The 14,343-nt window shown below is 38.0% G+C and overlaps 1 protein-coding gene across 1 annotated transcript; it reads right to left on the bottom strand.

Annotated features, from left to right (window-relative positions):
• Positions 1-382: 382 nt before the first annotated feature.
• On the bottom strand, positions 383-11,293 carry LOC103773344 (histone deacetylase 9; the record flags this gene model as incomplete). Its single annotated transcript, XM_008940708.1, has 5 exons — positions 383-613; positions 1,024-1,234; positions 2,526-2,648; positions 8,297-8,412; positions 11,165-11,293. Coding segments are annotated over 5 exons (810 nt in total), but the record flags the coding sequence as incomplete, so codon positions are not given.
• Between the last annotated feature and the right edge of the window lie 3,050 nt (positions 11,294-14,343).

Genomic DNA, 14,343 nt, shown 5'->3' with positions numbered 1-14,343 from the left:
TGTCTTTCCCTTACCCCCACCTACCCCACCTTCCCTTTCACGTAACAACTGGTGATGCTCAGAAGTGCACATTAAAAAGCTGGAGAGAAATCTAGTAACCTCTAAGGCATTTTTTATCGTTCAACAGGAAAACACCTGTAATTTAAGCCTGTAAGAGGCTCTGAACCCTGTTTTGTTGTTTTGCATTCTTATGGATGCCAAGAACAATGACCTACCTTTGTAGCATATTTCAGAAGCTGAAAATGAAGATCTATACAACTGTATACACCAACTATGCATAAACAAGATACTTGAGCAAGAACCTTTCTACTGTCCATGACCACATGGCACCAGTACTTCTTCGTTAGTTATCAACCTTTTATGTTAATTGGAAATTCCTTACTTTGGGACCTCACCTTATTCATGTGGATTTGCTGCTGGTACTGTTTCTGCTTCTCCAAAAATTGTTGATGCTGCTGCTGGATGACCAGCTGGGCCAAAGTAGTCTGAGGAAGAGGAGCTGACTGGGTTCGATTCAGCGGCCTGTGACGAGGCAGTTTGTGGGCAGCTCTTATGCCAGGTGAGACTCTCTCCTTTGCTGCCAAAGGAGACTGTGGATGAAGAGGAACTGCTCCTGCAAAACAGGGACATTTCACTCCCACTTGAAGAACAACAAACTAATAGTTCTAACAGGGAGAAAGCTTCAGCGAGAGAGGGGCGTATATTGCAGAACATTGCACCAGCACTGATGCAGTGGGCTGTGTACCACGTGCCTCGCTGTGCTGGGAAGTTCAACAGCTGCAGAAGAATGTGATGAAGTAATCATTTTCTCTTTTCTGTAATCACTGAATTCTTTCCGGCCAACACACTGGAGCAGAATCTCTAAAGGGGGAAAATAAAGATGCTGTCCCTTTTTCCCTCACCCTTCCACTCTTCCCAACGGTTAGGATGTACAGTATCTATATTAAACCTTCGGGCTAATGTGAATAAAAATGTCATTAAAAACATTTTCAATTATTATTTTGTTGAAGCTTTGATCATTACCAGTCACAAGAAGTTTCTGCTGTCTCATTTGTTCTTTCAGTAACAGATGCTGCAAAAGAGCTTGGTGGCTGCTATTTGGCTTTCCCTCCAAAGGAACATGAGGATGAGTTGAGGATGGAGGAATGTTTCCCCCATACTGTCCAGCCAAGGCCGCTCCTTGTCTGAGCGACTGGGTGTCACCCTTCTGCTTTTCTTTGAATGATGATGAAGCCTGTCAAAGAACAATGGCACTGGTAACTGCTTTTCAAAGACCTGGCCATTTATATATCCTCTTGATTAAATGGTCTTATGTCATACTCTATGAACATATATATACAGAAGAAAAGGTTAATATCTCTATCTTACTCTTTGACTGTGAGATGAACAGGGAGGAAGAACATGCCAGTTAAATGTAACACTGTGAGAAACTGGGTAATGAAACCAAAAAAATCAGTAAGAAACGCCAAAGCATAAGGAACTACTAGTTAGAACATTACTAATGAAAAGACTGGACCTATCCTTAAAATTGCTAATGACCTTCCCACAGCCTTCTGCACAGGAAAACAGGGGATCAGAAGAAGTAGTTTCCACTGAGTTTGGAAAAGGCAAGGCTTGGTTTTTCCTGTGACTTTCCATCAGACAGCAAGCCAATCAGCAAAAAAAAATAATTACCTGTAATATTGGGAAGCTATTACTTTTCCTGGAGCACTCCCTGACTCCCTGAAGGACAGCACAAGGTAAGGTTTACTCTTTGCAAAGCACATTTGTATAGTTAAACTCGCATCTACAGAATGACCAGTGGCAGAATTTTCAAATATTTCACTGTGCCTCAGATTTCACCTCTAGGTCACTGTAGCTTGGTCTAGATCTAAAGATCCTTATCGATCAGCATGGATTTCCATACATGCCATGTCTGTGTTTTTGTACATTTCATATATTAATTTAACATTAGCTCTAAATAAAGCTGATTTCTTCAGACTGAACAAAGCGCGTATGAATATAAATGTCATCATAATATTAAATGTTGTTCACATATCACTGGTTTTAGTTGTCTGATTGATAGCATACCCCTCAAAGAACAATCTTAGCTGCAAGACTACTAGATTCTTCCCATGCTATGCTCCAGCCTAGCTTAGGTTGCTACTGGAATCTCATAAAAAGTTAGAGGTGCTGTACTTTACCAGGTAGGGGTGATCATACAATTTGGACTTTTATACTACATGATCTCCTCACATACTTTTTACCACGTCTGAAATCCCTTATATGATTTGCAGACATAAATGCAATGCATGTGGCCCATACTTAGCTAAGCTCCACACTGGCACTTGTTTTATTTGTGATTGAGAATGATTATTGCTTTCAAATTGTGCCTTTAAATGTTCAGATCTTGCCCAATGCAAAGAAAAGTCTGGTTTCTACTCTGAACTGCTTACATTCCAAAATACTAACAAAACCCAGAACAGTCAGAAAGTAGGTTTTCTCAAAGCAAACGTAGACAGGAAGGCCTGAGACTGGTCACTTACACTGATTTGAGGTTGTACTGCTGGAAGTCCCAAGGTAATGTTGGGCAGAGAAGGGGATGTGTACAGACTCAACAAGTTCACTGATTCATCCTGCATCAAAAGCCGTTGCTGTGAAACCAGATGCTGGAATAAAGGGGAAAAAAAAAAAAAACAAAACACAAAAAAACCAAACCCCATAAGTATGATCTCCAAGCTTTTTATTTTGGTTACTTTATCCTCATTGTCCTGGTACATTCAAAGTCAATTTTGTGGCATGCATTGGTTTGCCTCTCAATGGAGCTCCAGATAAGGAAAAGTACTGTCCCTGTGAAAAAGTTGTTGATATTTCTTTTCTTAAGAAAACAACTGATAGATGTCAGGGATTATTCCTTGTTTAGTAAATCAAATTTCCATGCAAAATCATAACCCTGAGGATACCTAGACCAACTCTTCTCATTTACTTCCCATCATCTCAACCTCAGTTCTTCTCATCAACTGCAATTTCACTACCAGGAACTCAAAGGAAATTTAGCCAATTAATTGAGGCATCTAGGTAAACCAAAGGTGTCAGGAATGTGGATGTATTAAACTTTTACTTTACCATAGTTACATAGTTACTGTAATTTTTATTGTAAGATAGGAAATGTGATTTCTACTTAGTCCATGTATTACCCAGATTATGACATGAGGCTGTTTCCAGCACATTATTTACTTCCATTGACACAGGAATTCTGGGTAGAAACTGAGGCACACTGCCACATCTGCCATTTAATAAAATGTATTGTCTCTCTCTGTATGTGCATATACACAAAAACAGTGTCCTATCATTCTCAGATGGTGAGATACCCCTCACAGCTTTCCCTTTGAGTTAAAATCTTTAACACTTCTTTTGAAGCCTTTTGATATATTTTTCAAGGACATGGAATTGTTGATATATTTTTAATTACTGTCAAGGAAAACCAGACATTGTATAGAGATCACCCTTTGTCTTTCCATTCTAGATTCATTGGGAAGAAACATAAAGAGTTACATTATCACAACAGGAATCTTTTTGAAGCCTTTGCCTTTCTGCTCTAACAGTCATGTTTTTCAACATGTGGTCTAGCATAGTTGTTGGAATTACATTTTATGTTTAACTCTTGCTTCCCTCCCAGAACTTTTAACACAATAAGAGCTACAAAGGTCTTATTAGACTTCGGAACTCTGGCATGATATGGTCCCCAAGGGAACAACATCCTTGAAAAAGAATACCCTGTGTAACAGTATGACACAGTGACTGCTTTCTTCCCAAACAAAAAGCATATGGGACTCCAATAATAGACCACCTCCAAGAGGGATACTGCACACTCGGGCTTTGACTAAAGTAAATATAATAACTTGTCAAGCATATTGTGGGGACCTGTAGATTTTCCCCTGGACAAACCTGGAATATCAATTAACTCTGTAAAATACTTTGTGCTAATACAATGCAACTTCAGACCATCAATGAAAAGTGGTTAAGCAGAAAAACACAGGATGTTATTCCAAAACATAACCTTCCTCATACAGTTTGTTTGCAGATACGACCTATCACTGAGACAATAACACTAGAAGTCTATATCAGTAATTTTCTTTCAGTACCTAGGGAATGTCAACAGCATAGAAAACAAAGAAGCTTCACTTGTATATTACATTAATTCCCAGCTAACAGTGTCTTGCCTTGATAACATCCACCTCCGACTATGAATAAAACCAAGTATGTCAAGATTATGGAGATATTACTGAGCAAGATTACAAAGATTTAACTGAAAAAAAGACATTGCAGCAGCTCTAATGTGTCTCCTAGAAACATAATCAAATCTGTAGCAACTGCAGCATCTATACAAAGCCACGTCAAAAATACATGTTTTCTTTTTGGTTTTCAATATGCCACTATTACCTTCTAAAATCTGAATTAACGAACATAACAGTGACAGGTAACCACAGGAATTTAATGTTGAAAATAGGAGTTTATCATTAAGATCATTTCCATCCAATTTCTAATACTGCTAATAATCAGTTATTTCCATCTTGGGAAGTAACAAACTTTCAAAAATATTTTCAGGTAGAATTAGCTTAAGCATCAGTTAAATCTCATCTCCCCAAATAAGTTTAGTGGCATAAGGGTCCTGCACAAGCTGAGGCAGAACTTCATGACACCAGCTGCAGCTTCTCATTTTATTCAGTGGACAATACCCTGAAATGGTGGCACAATCTGAAATGGTGGCACAATCTGGAGTTGCCAGCAGTGTCATTTGGCACCACGATGGCTAAGCCACGGTCGTCGTCCCACATGCAGACTTGATGGTTTGGATTGGCACCCAAATTAGCCCAAAGAGCAATTTGGCTCATATACTTACTCACTGGGGCCATGGATCCTGCTTCCTGATGCTTATAACAGCCTGTCAACAGAGCTACTCTCTTACTTAAGAAAGAGTACAATAGCCTCATGTTATCAAGACATGGTGACGAGCAAGCAATCATGATTAGTTATTGCACTTCTGTTGTGCTACCATCACCTGCTGAGAAGCAAGAACACAAATCTTCTGTGTGCATGTTTTTATGCACGTTTATACATTAGGAGGGGAAGAGCAAATGGTTTGGCTTTAATATTTCTCAATTGTCAAGCTACAGTAAGGTTGTCATGGCTTTTAATATTCACAATTACTTCCATTCTTATTTTTTAAGGCATTCAGGATTTTTTTTTTGTAATTAATTTGACTTTTGTCATATACACTTGAAGCAAACCTCATGAGTGGGTCAGAAACCTACGTAATTTTTCCACTAGCCACTGGCAAAGAGCACCTCAAGGAGCTCAGTATTAGAAACATAGTGCTGTGAGGTTGCACAAATCAAGTATGTGTTTATCTGCAATGCATGTCATTTATATCTCCTGTATAATCAGGTGATATTTTAGGAAATGTCGCTCTCCAAAACACATATGAAAGAAAGAATATGATCCAAAGGTTACGCCAACTGGAAACTTTCCGTTGCCTTCAGTGGCTTTTGACCAGGCAGTGAATGCCTAAAATTAATCATTTCACATGACTAAGGCAGGTTGTCCCTCTGAACTCAAGGGACGTGCTGTGCAGGGTCTCAATCCTGCTTGCATTTCTCATGCAAGTAAGATTTAGCCCCAGCACAGCAGGTGACCTGAAAGTGTACAGCATGCTCCAAGAGACAAATAGCTACTGCAGTGAACCTTGATGATACTGGAGACAACTGGGCCTAATAAAAACAGCATTTTATTTATAAGGTGCAATTAAAATCTCGAGCTTAACTTTCAAGTTTCATATAATGAGACCAGTGTTTTAAAAAATGGTAGTGAAAGTACCATTAAAGGAACTGTGACAGTAAAAGACTATCTGCAAAAATGTAGCATTTGGAGTGCACCTTTGTTAATTCAACAAAATGTAAATGTCTGCCCACCAGACTGCTCCAGAGGATAAACCACTTAAGTCTTGCTCTTCAAATGGATATGGCAAAAATACTTTAAAAATCTGTTTCATTACTGATAGTGCTCTAATTCTGTCTATACACTGGAGTGTAAATATTTACGGTATTGACTCATGTTTTACTGGTAAATGGTTCTCTGCCATAGCAACCTGTTTTCCTCCAGCATAAAGTGTTTTATTTGCTGCCATGAAAACCGCAGCTCTCCACCCACTCAGATATGAGCACAGCACTTACTGCAAATGTCACAACAAAAATTATGAAACAACAGCAACGACGTGAGTCATGTGGGATTACAGAAAAACAAGTGATATTTTGGGTCATTTTGGAACACTTATCCTATTATTAGAAACTTCTGTACTTCGTGTATCTGATGAAAAATTGATTAGATACATAGCTTTTGAGAGCTGGCAGTTAATGCTAAACTAGAAAAGAGATATGTAGGAGTTTGGCTGCTGTTAAACTACCACAGAAAATCCCACTGAAATCAAACTGCCCTGAAGCTGAGATTTATGGAAAAAAAGTTTGAGCTCAGGGCCACAGCATTAAGAGTCAAGTAACCAGAGAGGTAAAGAAATCCCCAACTGGATCCAGAAATAGAAATCTGTAGTTTCACTTCTTAGCACACTTCCAGTGAGTTAAGTGACCGACTCCAGCACACAGAGCTCAACTTCATTAGGAACTTTTTAGGCTCATTTGATCATCTGTGATTGTATGGCGAGTCTGTAACTTCTGAAGTCTGGCACAGTGATGGCAAATGATGTGCAATGTGGTGTCCTACTAATAAATAGAATATAACTCTGCTGGTTGCTTCTACAACCTTTCCAGAGCTCTCCAAACAGAGATTTCCAGTCTGACCAGATTGTATGCACTTCTGATGCATACATCAGAACAACACTGATGGTTCAACACTGTTGGCAAATGTCCATAAATTATAACGTGCAAAGTAGCAACCACTTTATATTGGTCTGAGACGTGACTCCTTTTGCATTTTGTAGTATCCTCAAGTCAATAAAAGATCCAGCTGGACAGGATTTCATGTTTAATACAGCACTGACACCTACGTATTAATAATTTCTGTCTAAAACATTCTCATATGAAAATACACCACTTAATTCCACTAAACTAGGATCTGATCTAATCCAAATGATGGATCTCACTCTGCATCATTTAAATTTCTTTGCAGTCACATACAGGGGGGCTATGAGCCACATGTTAGCCATCAATGCAATTTTTCTTTCTTTTTGGTTACGGGCCAGAGGGAGGCTACTAATCAGTGTGCAGAGGTCACCCACCTGCCCCCTGGATCATAGTTCACACACACAATTAATTCATTATGAGGAAAAGTCACTGCTGGAGGTTGAACTGCCCATTCCAGGTTTTTTTGAGGTGAGTGTCCTGCCACTGACCTGGAGAAATAGCTCCATTAGCTAAAACTCTGTTAAATCACATTTTCTGATGCAATTTTTCTAACATAAACAGTATAAACCAACAATTAACAGAAAACTTTGCCACCAAAGCAGGAATTCCTCTAAGTATAGACACTGTATACAAAATATTGTGGAATTTGTTTCTCTCCTAGTTGCATTAGTTGCACTATTGTCCCTTTTATTGCCATAGAAACCACAACTTAGGCACGTTGTCTATGCTAAATAAGGTTTATCACAACTGATTTACTATCTGCATTCCTGTTGTTAAAGGCACATACATATGAAACAGAATAAGGAGTAGTTAAGATTCCTTTGTGTGTAATTTTGATTTACAAAACAAGTATCCAAGACCCTGGTTTGTCAGTTACATTGGTAAGTACTGCCCTGATAAGGTAATTGAGGCACAGTAAAATAAAAGGATTTAGTTACCCAACTCCAATACTGTAATTAAACAAATCTACTTCAGCAGCCATCTGAGCCTAGGACCACCTTAAGTCACGTGTGTCAACAATGCCTAAATCACTCTTTTGCACGTGAAAGTTCTTCATCAGCATTCAGCACTGTGCATCTCTTCAGGTTACCCCAGAAAGTAATGTTCTGCAACACAGATGCTTCCATGTTCCTTCCAAAGCTGCTCCCCAGTCTTCCAGTAGTATTACTGCTGCTTTTGTTTGAACTTACATTACCAAAGAGTCTCCTGAACATGCATCTCATACATTGAAGATGTATCTCATATGTAACACACTCTGATGTAAGCTTGCAGTAGTGTCCTGGTATTCCTGATAATTATATCTTCTGCAATTGCTCTGCTTGTGAGCATGATCAAACTGAAGTTTCAAATCTCTACGATCTAGGAATCTGAGCAATTATCTAGCCGATGAAGAGTCTTACCTCAGCCTGCACGTTCGATGACAAAACTGAGGTTTCACTTTCTGCTATACTGCTGGTTGGACCATTGCTTGGGGAACTGGGACCAGATCCAGGGGAGCTGCTACTGACTGAGGATTCTGAAAAAGAGATTAGGCATACATAAATTTCACACTGCAAAGGAAGAAATGATCTTGATTAACTGCATACTCTGTATGGCACAGGATTTTTTGCTATTGGAAATTACCTATTGGCTATGCTATTTACTTATGTTAAAGATTTTTAATTTATCCTCCATTTCTTCTAGTTTTCATTTTATAGGGCTAATAAGGAAGGATGCCCTTGGTCTTTCCCCTTCTGATTTATCTGCTTCACAGAGGCAGAATTTACTGTTTATTTTTCCCCAAAAGATGGCATGTTACTCAGTATCAGGCAGAGATACAGAAATAAACTTGAAATGAGTAAAAAGAAAATAAAGATTTTCTTTTTAATTGCAGAGTCCTGCCTCTGTAAGAGATCAAAATGACAGAGATAGTAGGCTTGCAAAGGTCATGATAACATGTCATCAATTCATGAGGCCTACTGCCATCTCCTTTCTGCTTAGAAAGGGCTGAGCCCATTGTGGACTAACTATTACATACAGAAGTACTAATGGCAAAACATACACCACTTACCCTACTTTGCCACAAACATGAAGGAATATTTACAGCATACAAAAATCTTAATATAGCATTTGAAATGCTGTATGTTACCTTGATTTAAAACTTTCTGAATTCTGTGTAAGGTAAAGAGGAAGAAGATGATCTCATTGTGTGTTGTTTCATTGAGTTATTCTAATTCTACACTGATCTAAATTAAAGTCACATAATAGAAACAGTTAACAAGGTTAAAGATGGAAAAGCACAGCAGTTAAGCCTATTTCATGGGTTTGCATTCAAATTAAAGTACTCAAGATGTTAAGTAATATCTAAATGTGGCAGTAAATATTCTATAGTCATTTCTTTTCTCCTTCAACCTTTCTTCCTCAGTTCACATGCAAAAATACATCCTGACTTTGCTGAAATTACCAGGAGACTTCATAGCCGTTTCTTGGAGGCATTACTCTTTCTTACTAGAGTTGACTTCTGTTTACTGAAGTGAATCTGTTCCCAGTTACACTATCTGGTCAGGTAAAGTTCTTGCATCATATTTTCTTTTTTCTCCAGTTTTCATAGAAGAGCAGAATACAAACATTCTTTTTTCTCATTTGTTTAAGAATGACAATAGCACTTTTGGTGTAATAGGCATTTAAATAAAGGGCTATTATCAGTTAAAAGAATCTAAAATAAGGAGAAAAAGGTTTCAGTCAGAAATGTTTGATCAGGGAAGTTTTGATTATCAAAGGTGCAAAATGTCATATAGCCAATATTAATAGTTACAATGGTTATCTGTAAGTCTCCAAATTATTGTCAGAGCTAGGAAGAGAACACATTTATTTTCAAGTTTCTGTTATTTTCATAGCCGAAGAAAACCCTCCTGGGACATGTGTTTCACAAGAAAAAGATATCCGCTAAAACTAAGGAAGGGGAGATCAAGAATCTCATAAGAGCTTCAGCAAATTGAAATAGTACATTAGCTGTAATATGGAAATAACTTATAGGTAAATCATCTTATTTAGTTACTTTCATACATACATTCATATCCATGTCCCAGTTTTACACGTCACACTGTGAAAAGTGACAAGAACTGCATGTATGGGGACATTGCTATGAATTTGTGCATATTTGTGTTATATTTCCGTTCTGGTGTGACATAATTCTGAAATACCAAGTGAATTCAGGTACATGCCTGACAGACAAATAAGAGTTGGTTGCACAAAGACATAGCCTGATTGTAACTTCTCTTGAACAAGCTATGAAGCTACCAAATATTGATGCAGTCAAAGCAAGAAATGTCAGAATGATGCCAAATACTGTAAATATTCTTTTCTTTTGACTTCACAAATAAGGCCTTGCCATCATCCTCACCCTAAGAACTAGATATGAGAGGGCTTTAGGGTGTTTGGCAACTTGGGTGCAAATCTGCAAAATTTACTACTCTGCAACACCAAATGTGCCGAAGAAAGCCTTAGCATCCATAAGTCATCCATTCTGTCCCTTTTTAAGCTGAAGGACAGCAAAAATATCGAAAACAAATACTACTTGATGAAAAATTTTTACTCTGCTTGTTTTTGCTTGTTTCACTATATGTATAATTCTGTATTTTCACATGCTAAGAGTTCACTCTCATTTACTAAGAATTACTTACTATCTGCTATGACCCAAAATATGCCTGCCACTGAATATTTAAATGTTTCAATTCTTTCTTGTCAAAAAACAGCCTATTGAGCCCTTACATCAAAACAACTAATCCTGATGTTTTGAAACAAAGAAACCAAAGGCATAGGGCCAAACACAAGATTCGGAAATGTCCCTGATTAGCCTAATGCCACATAGGTGGCTCTGTGCCTGCTGTCAGCATCTGTGTTTCCAGGGGAGATGGGACATGGGTGATGCCAGACACAAACCATTGTCCATGTACAGAATACACAAATTAAGGGAAGAGACTGTTATTGTTTTTTTCCTTTTATCTCCCTTTCCACAGTCTACCATATATTTGTTCTCATACTTGCTGTAGTAAAGTACTGTTTTCCAAGCTGGCTTTAAAGTATGGCTTTCAAATTAACAATGACTTTTTAATAAGTGTCAGGAAACTTTAGATTGCAATCTATTTTTACATAACCATTTAATAAGGTTTTCTTTTCAGCAGCAGAAAAACATACAACCTTTTGTTTAGTAAACAGTTTCAATTCCAAAATACCCACTATCCTGGGAACAGTCACAGCTGATACAGAATTTCTCCATCCTTAATTACCTGTCACCTCGAAGAGTCGCTTCTTCAATGAACTGACATTTCCATCCTTCCTCCTGAGTAAAGGGCTGCTTCTCCTTTCTGTCACCTTTTGTTTTAACCTGGAACGTACCTTCAAATTGGGCTCTGAGGCTGGAAATAAAGAGAAGAAAATAAATTATTACAAATCAAATTACTGCTTTGTGTCAGACACCACTGACATTCCCTGTAGGGCCTCATCTGATCCAAGGAGGGCTTGGAGGCAGAGATTTTGATGTTCATACTCCCCAGCCACTGTGCTGCTCCTCACAGAACTCCATTTTATATTGGAGGCTAGGAAAGAGAAGAGAGCTGAAAAGCTTTTTATCTGATTATTTTTCTTATCCCACTTCAACCCTGAAGTTACTCATTAATTATTGTTTATCTTGTAACTATTAATTATAAATGAACTCAATTTTTATGCTATATCATGCTTACCACTCTTGTAGGTGAAAACTTGGATGGAAATACGTCTTGGAACTTGGTACCTTATAATTGGATTATGGTCTGATGACAGAAATAGAGAGAAGCCTCTGCTGTTTCCTTTTGATTTCTCTTAGAAATATAAATTACGACAAGCCTGCTGGCAGAACATTTCTTGGTCAGCAATTTTAGGCCCAGAATGTTGATGTTTTCTGAGTAACACACCAAACAACTAGATTTATGACAGAGTCCTAAGAACATTTACACAGAAAAATATATGCTCTGAAAACGAAGAACTAGGATTGATTCCCAGAAAACCTAGGATTATATTTAATGCACGTTGGTCAAGTTCCACCTTTGTTTCTGAAATGGACGTCGTCTTTTCATATGAAGGCCAGAAATAAATCTCTACTGTGCTTTTTATTTTGTGATATTTTTAGCATAATAAAATGTTTCATGTACTCATTTATCTGTTTTCCTAAGTAAATCCTCTATCACATAGACGAAGAACTAGTGAAAGATAACTGTGGCATAGAATGTGTTTATATTTCCCTTTCTGGAACTGAGGCTTGGCTAAGCAATATCTCAAAACAGAAAGAGCTGGAAACTGGTATCAGTTCTCTCTCATATGTATGGACATAAGTCCAGCCCCAAACAAGGACCAAGAGTTAGCAGAAAACCAAAATAAATTGAATCTTCATTCAATTCAGCATTACATAATTTGCCACTTTGGGACAGGAACTCAATCCTACGCTCTAATTCCAGTTCCTGCCCCGCATGTAATATCACACGTCTTTTTCCTGCTGTCCCCCTTGTTCCCTCAGGGATGGGGGCATTAAAAAGGCTGATGTGAGAGCAAGGGGGCTGCTGTAACCTGCAATACTGCAGTCGTGTGCTGGCTGTTGTCATCTGTTATGCTGCTCTCGGCAAGTGCTCCATTCTAAGCGGCCTGTGCCTCGAGTACATTTCAGACCAAAATACACAAGCTAGCACACCACTGGAAATCTTTAATAATAAAACTATTCACAAGAAATCTATTTTTTATCACTTACTACCATTGTTAAGACCAATGATTCTAGCGATGGAGTACAGATGACTTGTTTGCTGCCTAAGGTACCATTTGCTATGCAAATGAAAATATAACAATGGACTAAGAATACATTACATGCTTTCACCACAGATCTCACCAGGTATGATGACTTTTGAAAAAAAAAGGGGTTCACTCCTTTTGCACTTAGTCATTTTGATTTATACTATTCTGTACTCTTAAAATTTCAGAGAATATTTTAATACCCATGACACACTAATGTGATGCAAATCCTCTGCAGAAATGCTCCACTTCTATATAAATGTGTCATGCTCAGCCACAGCAATTGCCTTTCTATTTTTACCACGTTTCCATCATATTCTGCATCTGAATCAATCATATAAGCAGAAAAAGCAGATCGTGATGTCAACGTCTGAATTTATGAGCCGCTTGAGAAGAGAGCGCTCGCATGAAAAGACAAAGACCATTTTTAAATGGGAATAATCAATTTTAAAATGAACAGCCACGGAGAAGAGTGGGTTTTAAATTATAAAATAAATCTTGCCATAACACCCAAAGCCAAGGTTTAAAAAGTGTTTGCTTCAAATACTGGCTCTCCTGAATGTCTCCCATGAGACACTGACAGCTCCTAACATGGTACAAGCTAGGACCTGATGGCTGGGAATAAGAATTCAGGTTTCAGTGCACTAAATATATAAATCTAAGCAATCTGAGGATGTCTGCTCCAATGGACAAAATGCAGAACTGGAAAGTGGTTTCTTGATACCCATCTGTGGCTGAGGCATTGACTTGGTGTGTGACTGTAGAGGTTGCTGGACCATCCTGCCCCACTGATGCTGAAGCAGAATTATTGTAGACTGCAACAGATATGCATCACAACAGCAATCCTCTGTGCCTCAGTGCACTCCTACATGAAGGGAGTAATAATACATTTATAGGTGTCAATTCTCTTCTGATAGTTAAAAGGCAAAAATAAATATTTTAAGCTTCAAGCATAGAACTGTGGATTAAAATTATAAAAGTGTGTGTATATGTATATATGCACACAGATAGCCCCAAAGCACAAACATTAGATTATTTAGAAATTATTTTAAACCTTTAAACTCCAAATTGCAAACAAACAAGTGAGCAAAAAGTGATAAGAAATTTTTCAAAGGTTTTTGTTTGTTTGTTTGTTTGTTTGTTTTTACTTAAATTGTTCCCCTAGCATTTGAAAGGCCCTTGGAAAGCCTTAGTAGCAAATGATGACAAATAATTTATCTGCCTTATGTTTCTAATGAGGATTTGGTTCATACTTTAACTAGTGGTTCTTAGTAGTGGTCTATAGAGAGATAATGCTCAAAATAACTGTTTTGCATTAGCCACCCCTTTAAATATTTCTGCTGCACGCTATTAACACCTTTGCTCAACTAATTAATCCACAGCCAAGGCTGACTACATTCATCACTTAAACGCATTCTCCATGTGGAAAAGTGTCACATTGGGAGCCAGTGCCAAATAACTTCTGAGGCTAAAGCTTTACTCACTGGTTTGCTGCAGTGTAGCTTCCTCATACAGATATAAGCCTCTAAATATTAACTGGGTCTTGCTCCATTAATACCACAAAATAATTGAAAAGATCTTTGTGTAGTCTATTATTTTACATGGTGATTTAGCCACAAGCCAGGACAATCACAGAATCACAGAATGTTAG

This window comes from Merops nubicus, unplaced genomic scaffold, assembly GCF_000691845.1.
Source record: "Merops nubicus isolate BGI_N331 unplaced genomic scaffold, ASM69184v1 Scaffold52315, whole genome shotgun sequence".
Classification (NCBI taxonomy): domain Eukaryota; kingdom Metazoa; phylum Chordata; class Aves; order Coraciiformes; family Meropidae; genus Merops; species Merops nubicus.
The sequence above is the reverse complement of the archived record's forward strand: the minus strand, read 5'-3'. Positions and strand labels throughout refer to the sequence as shown.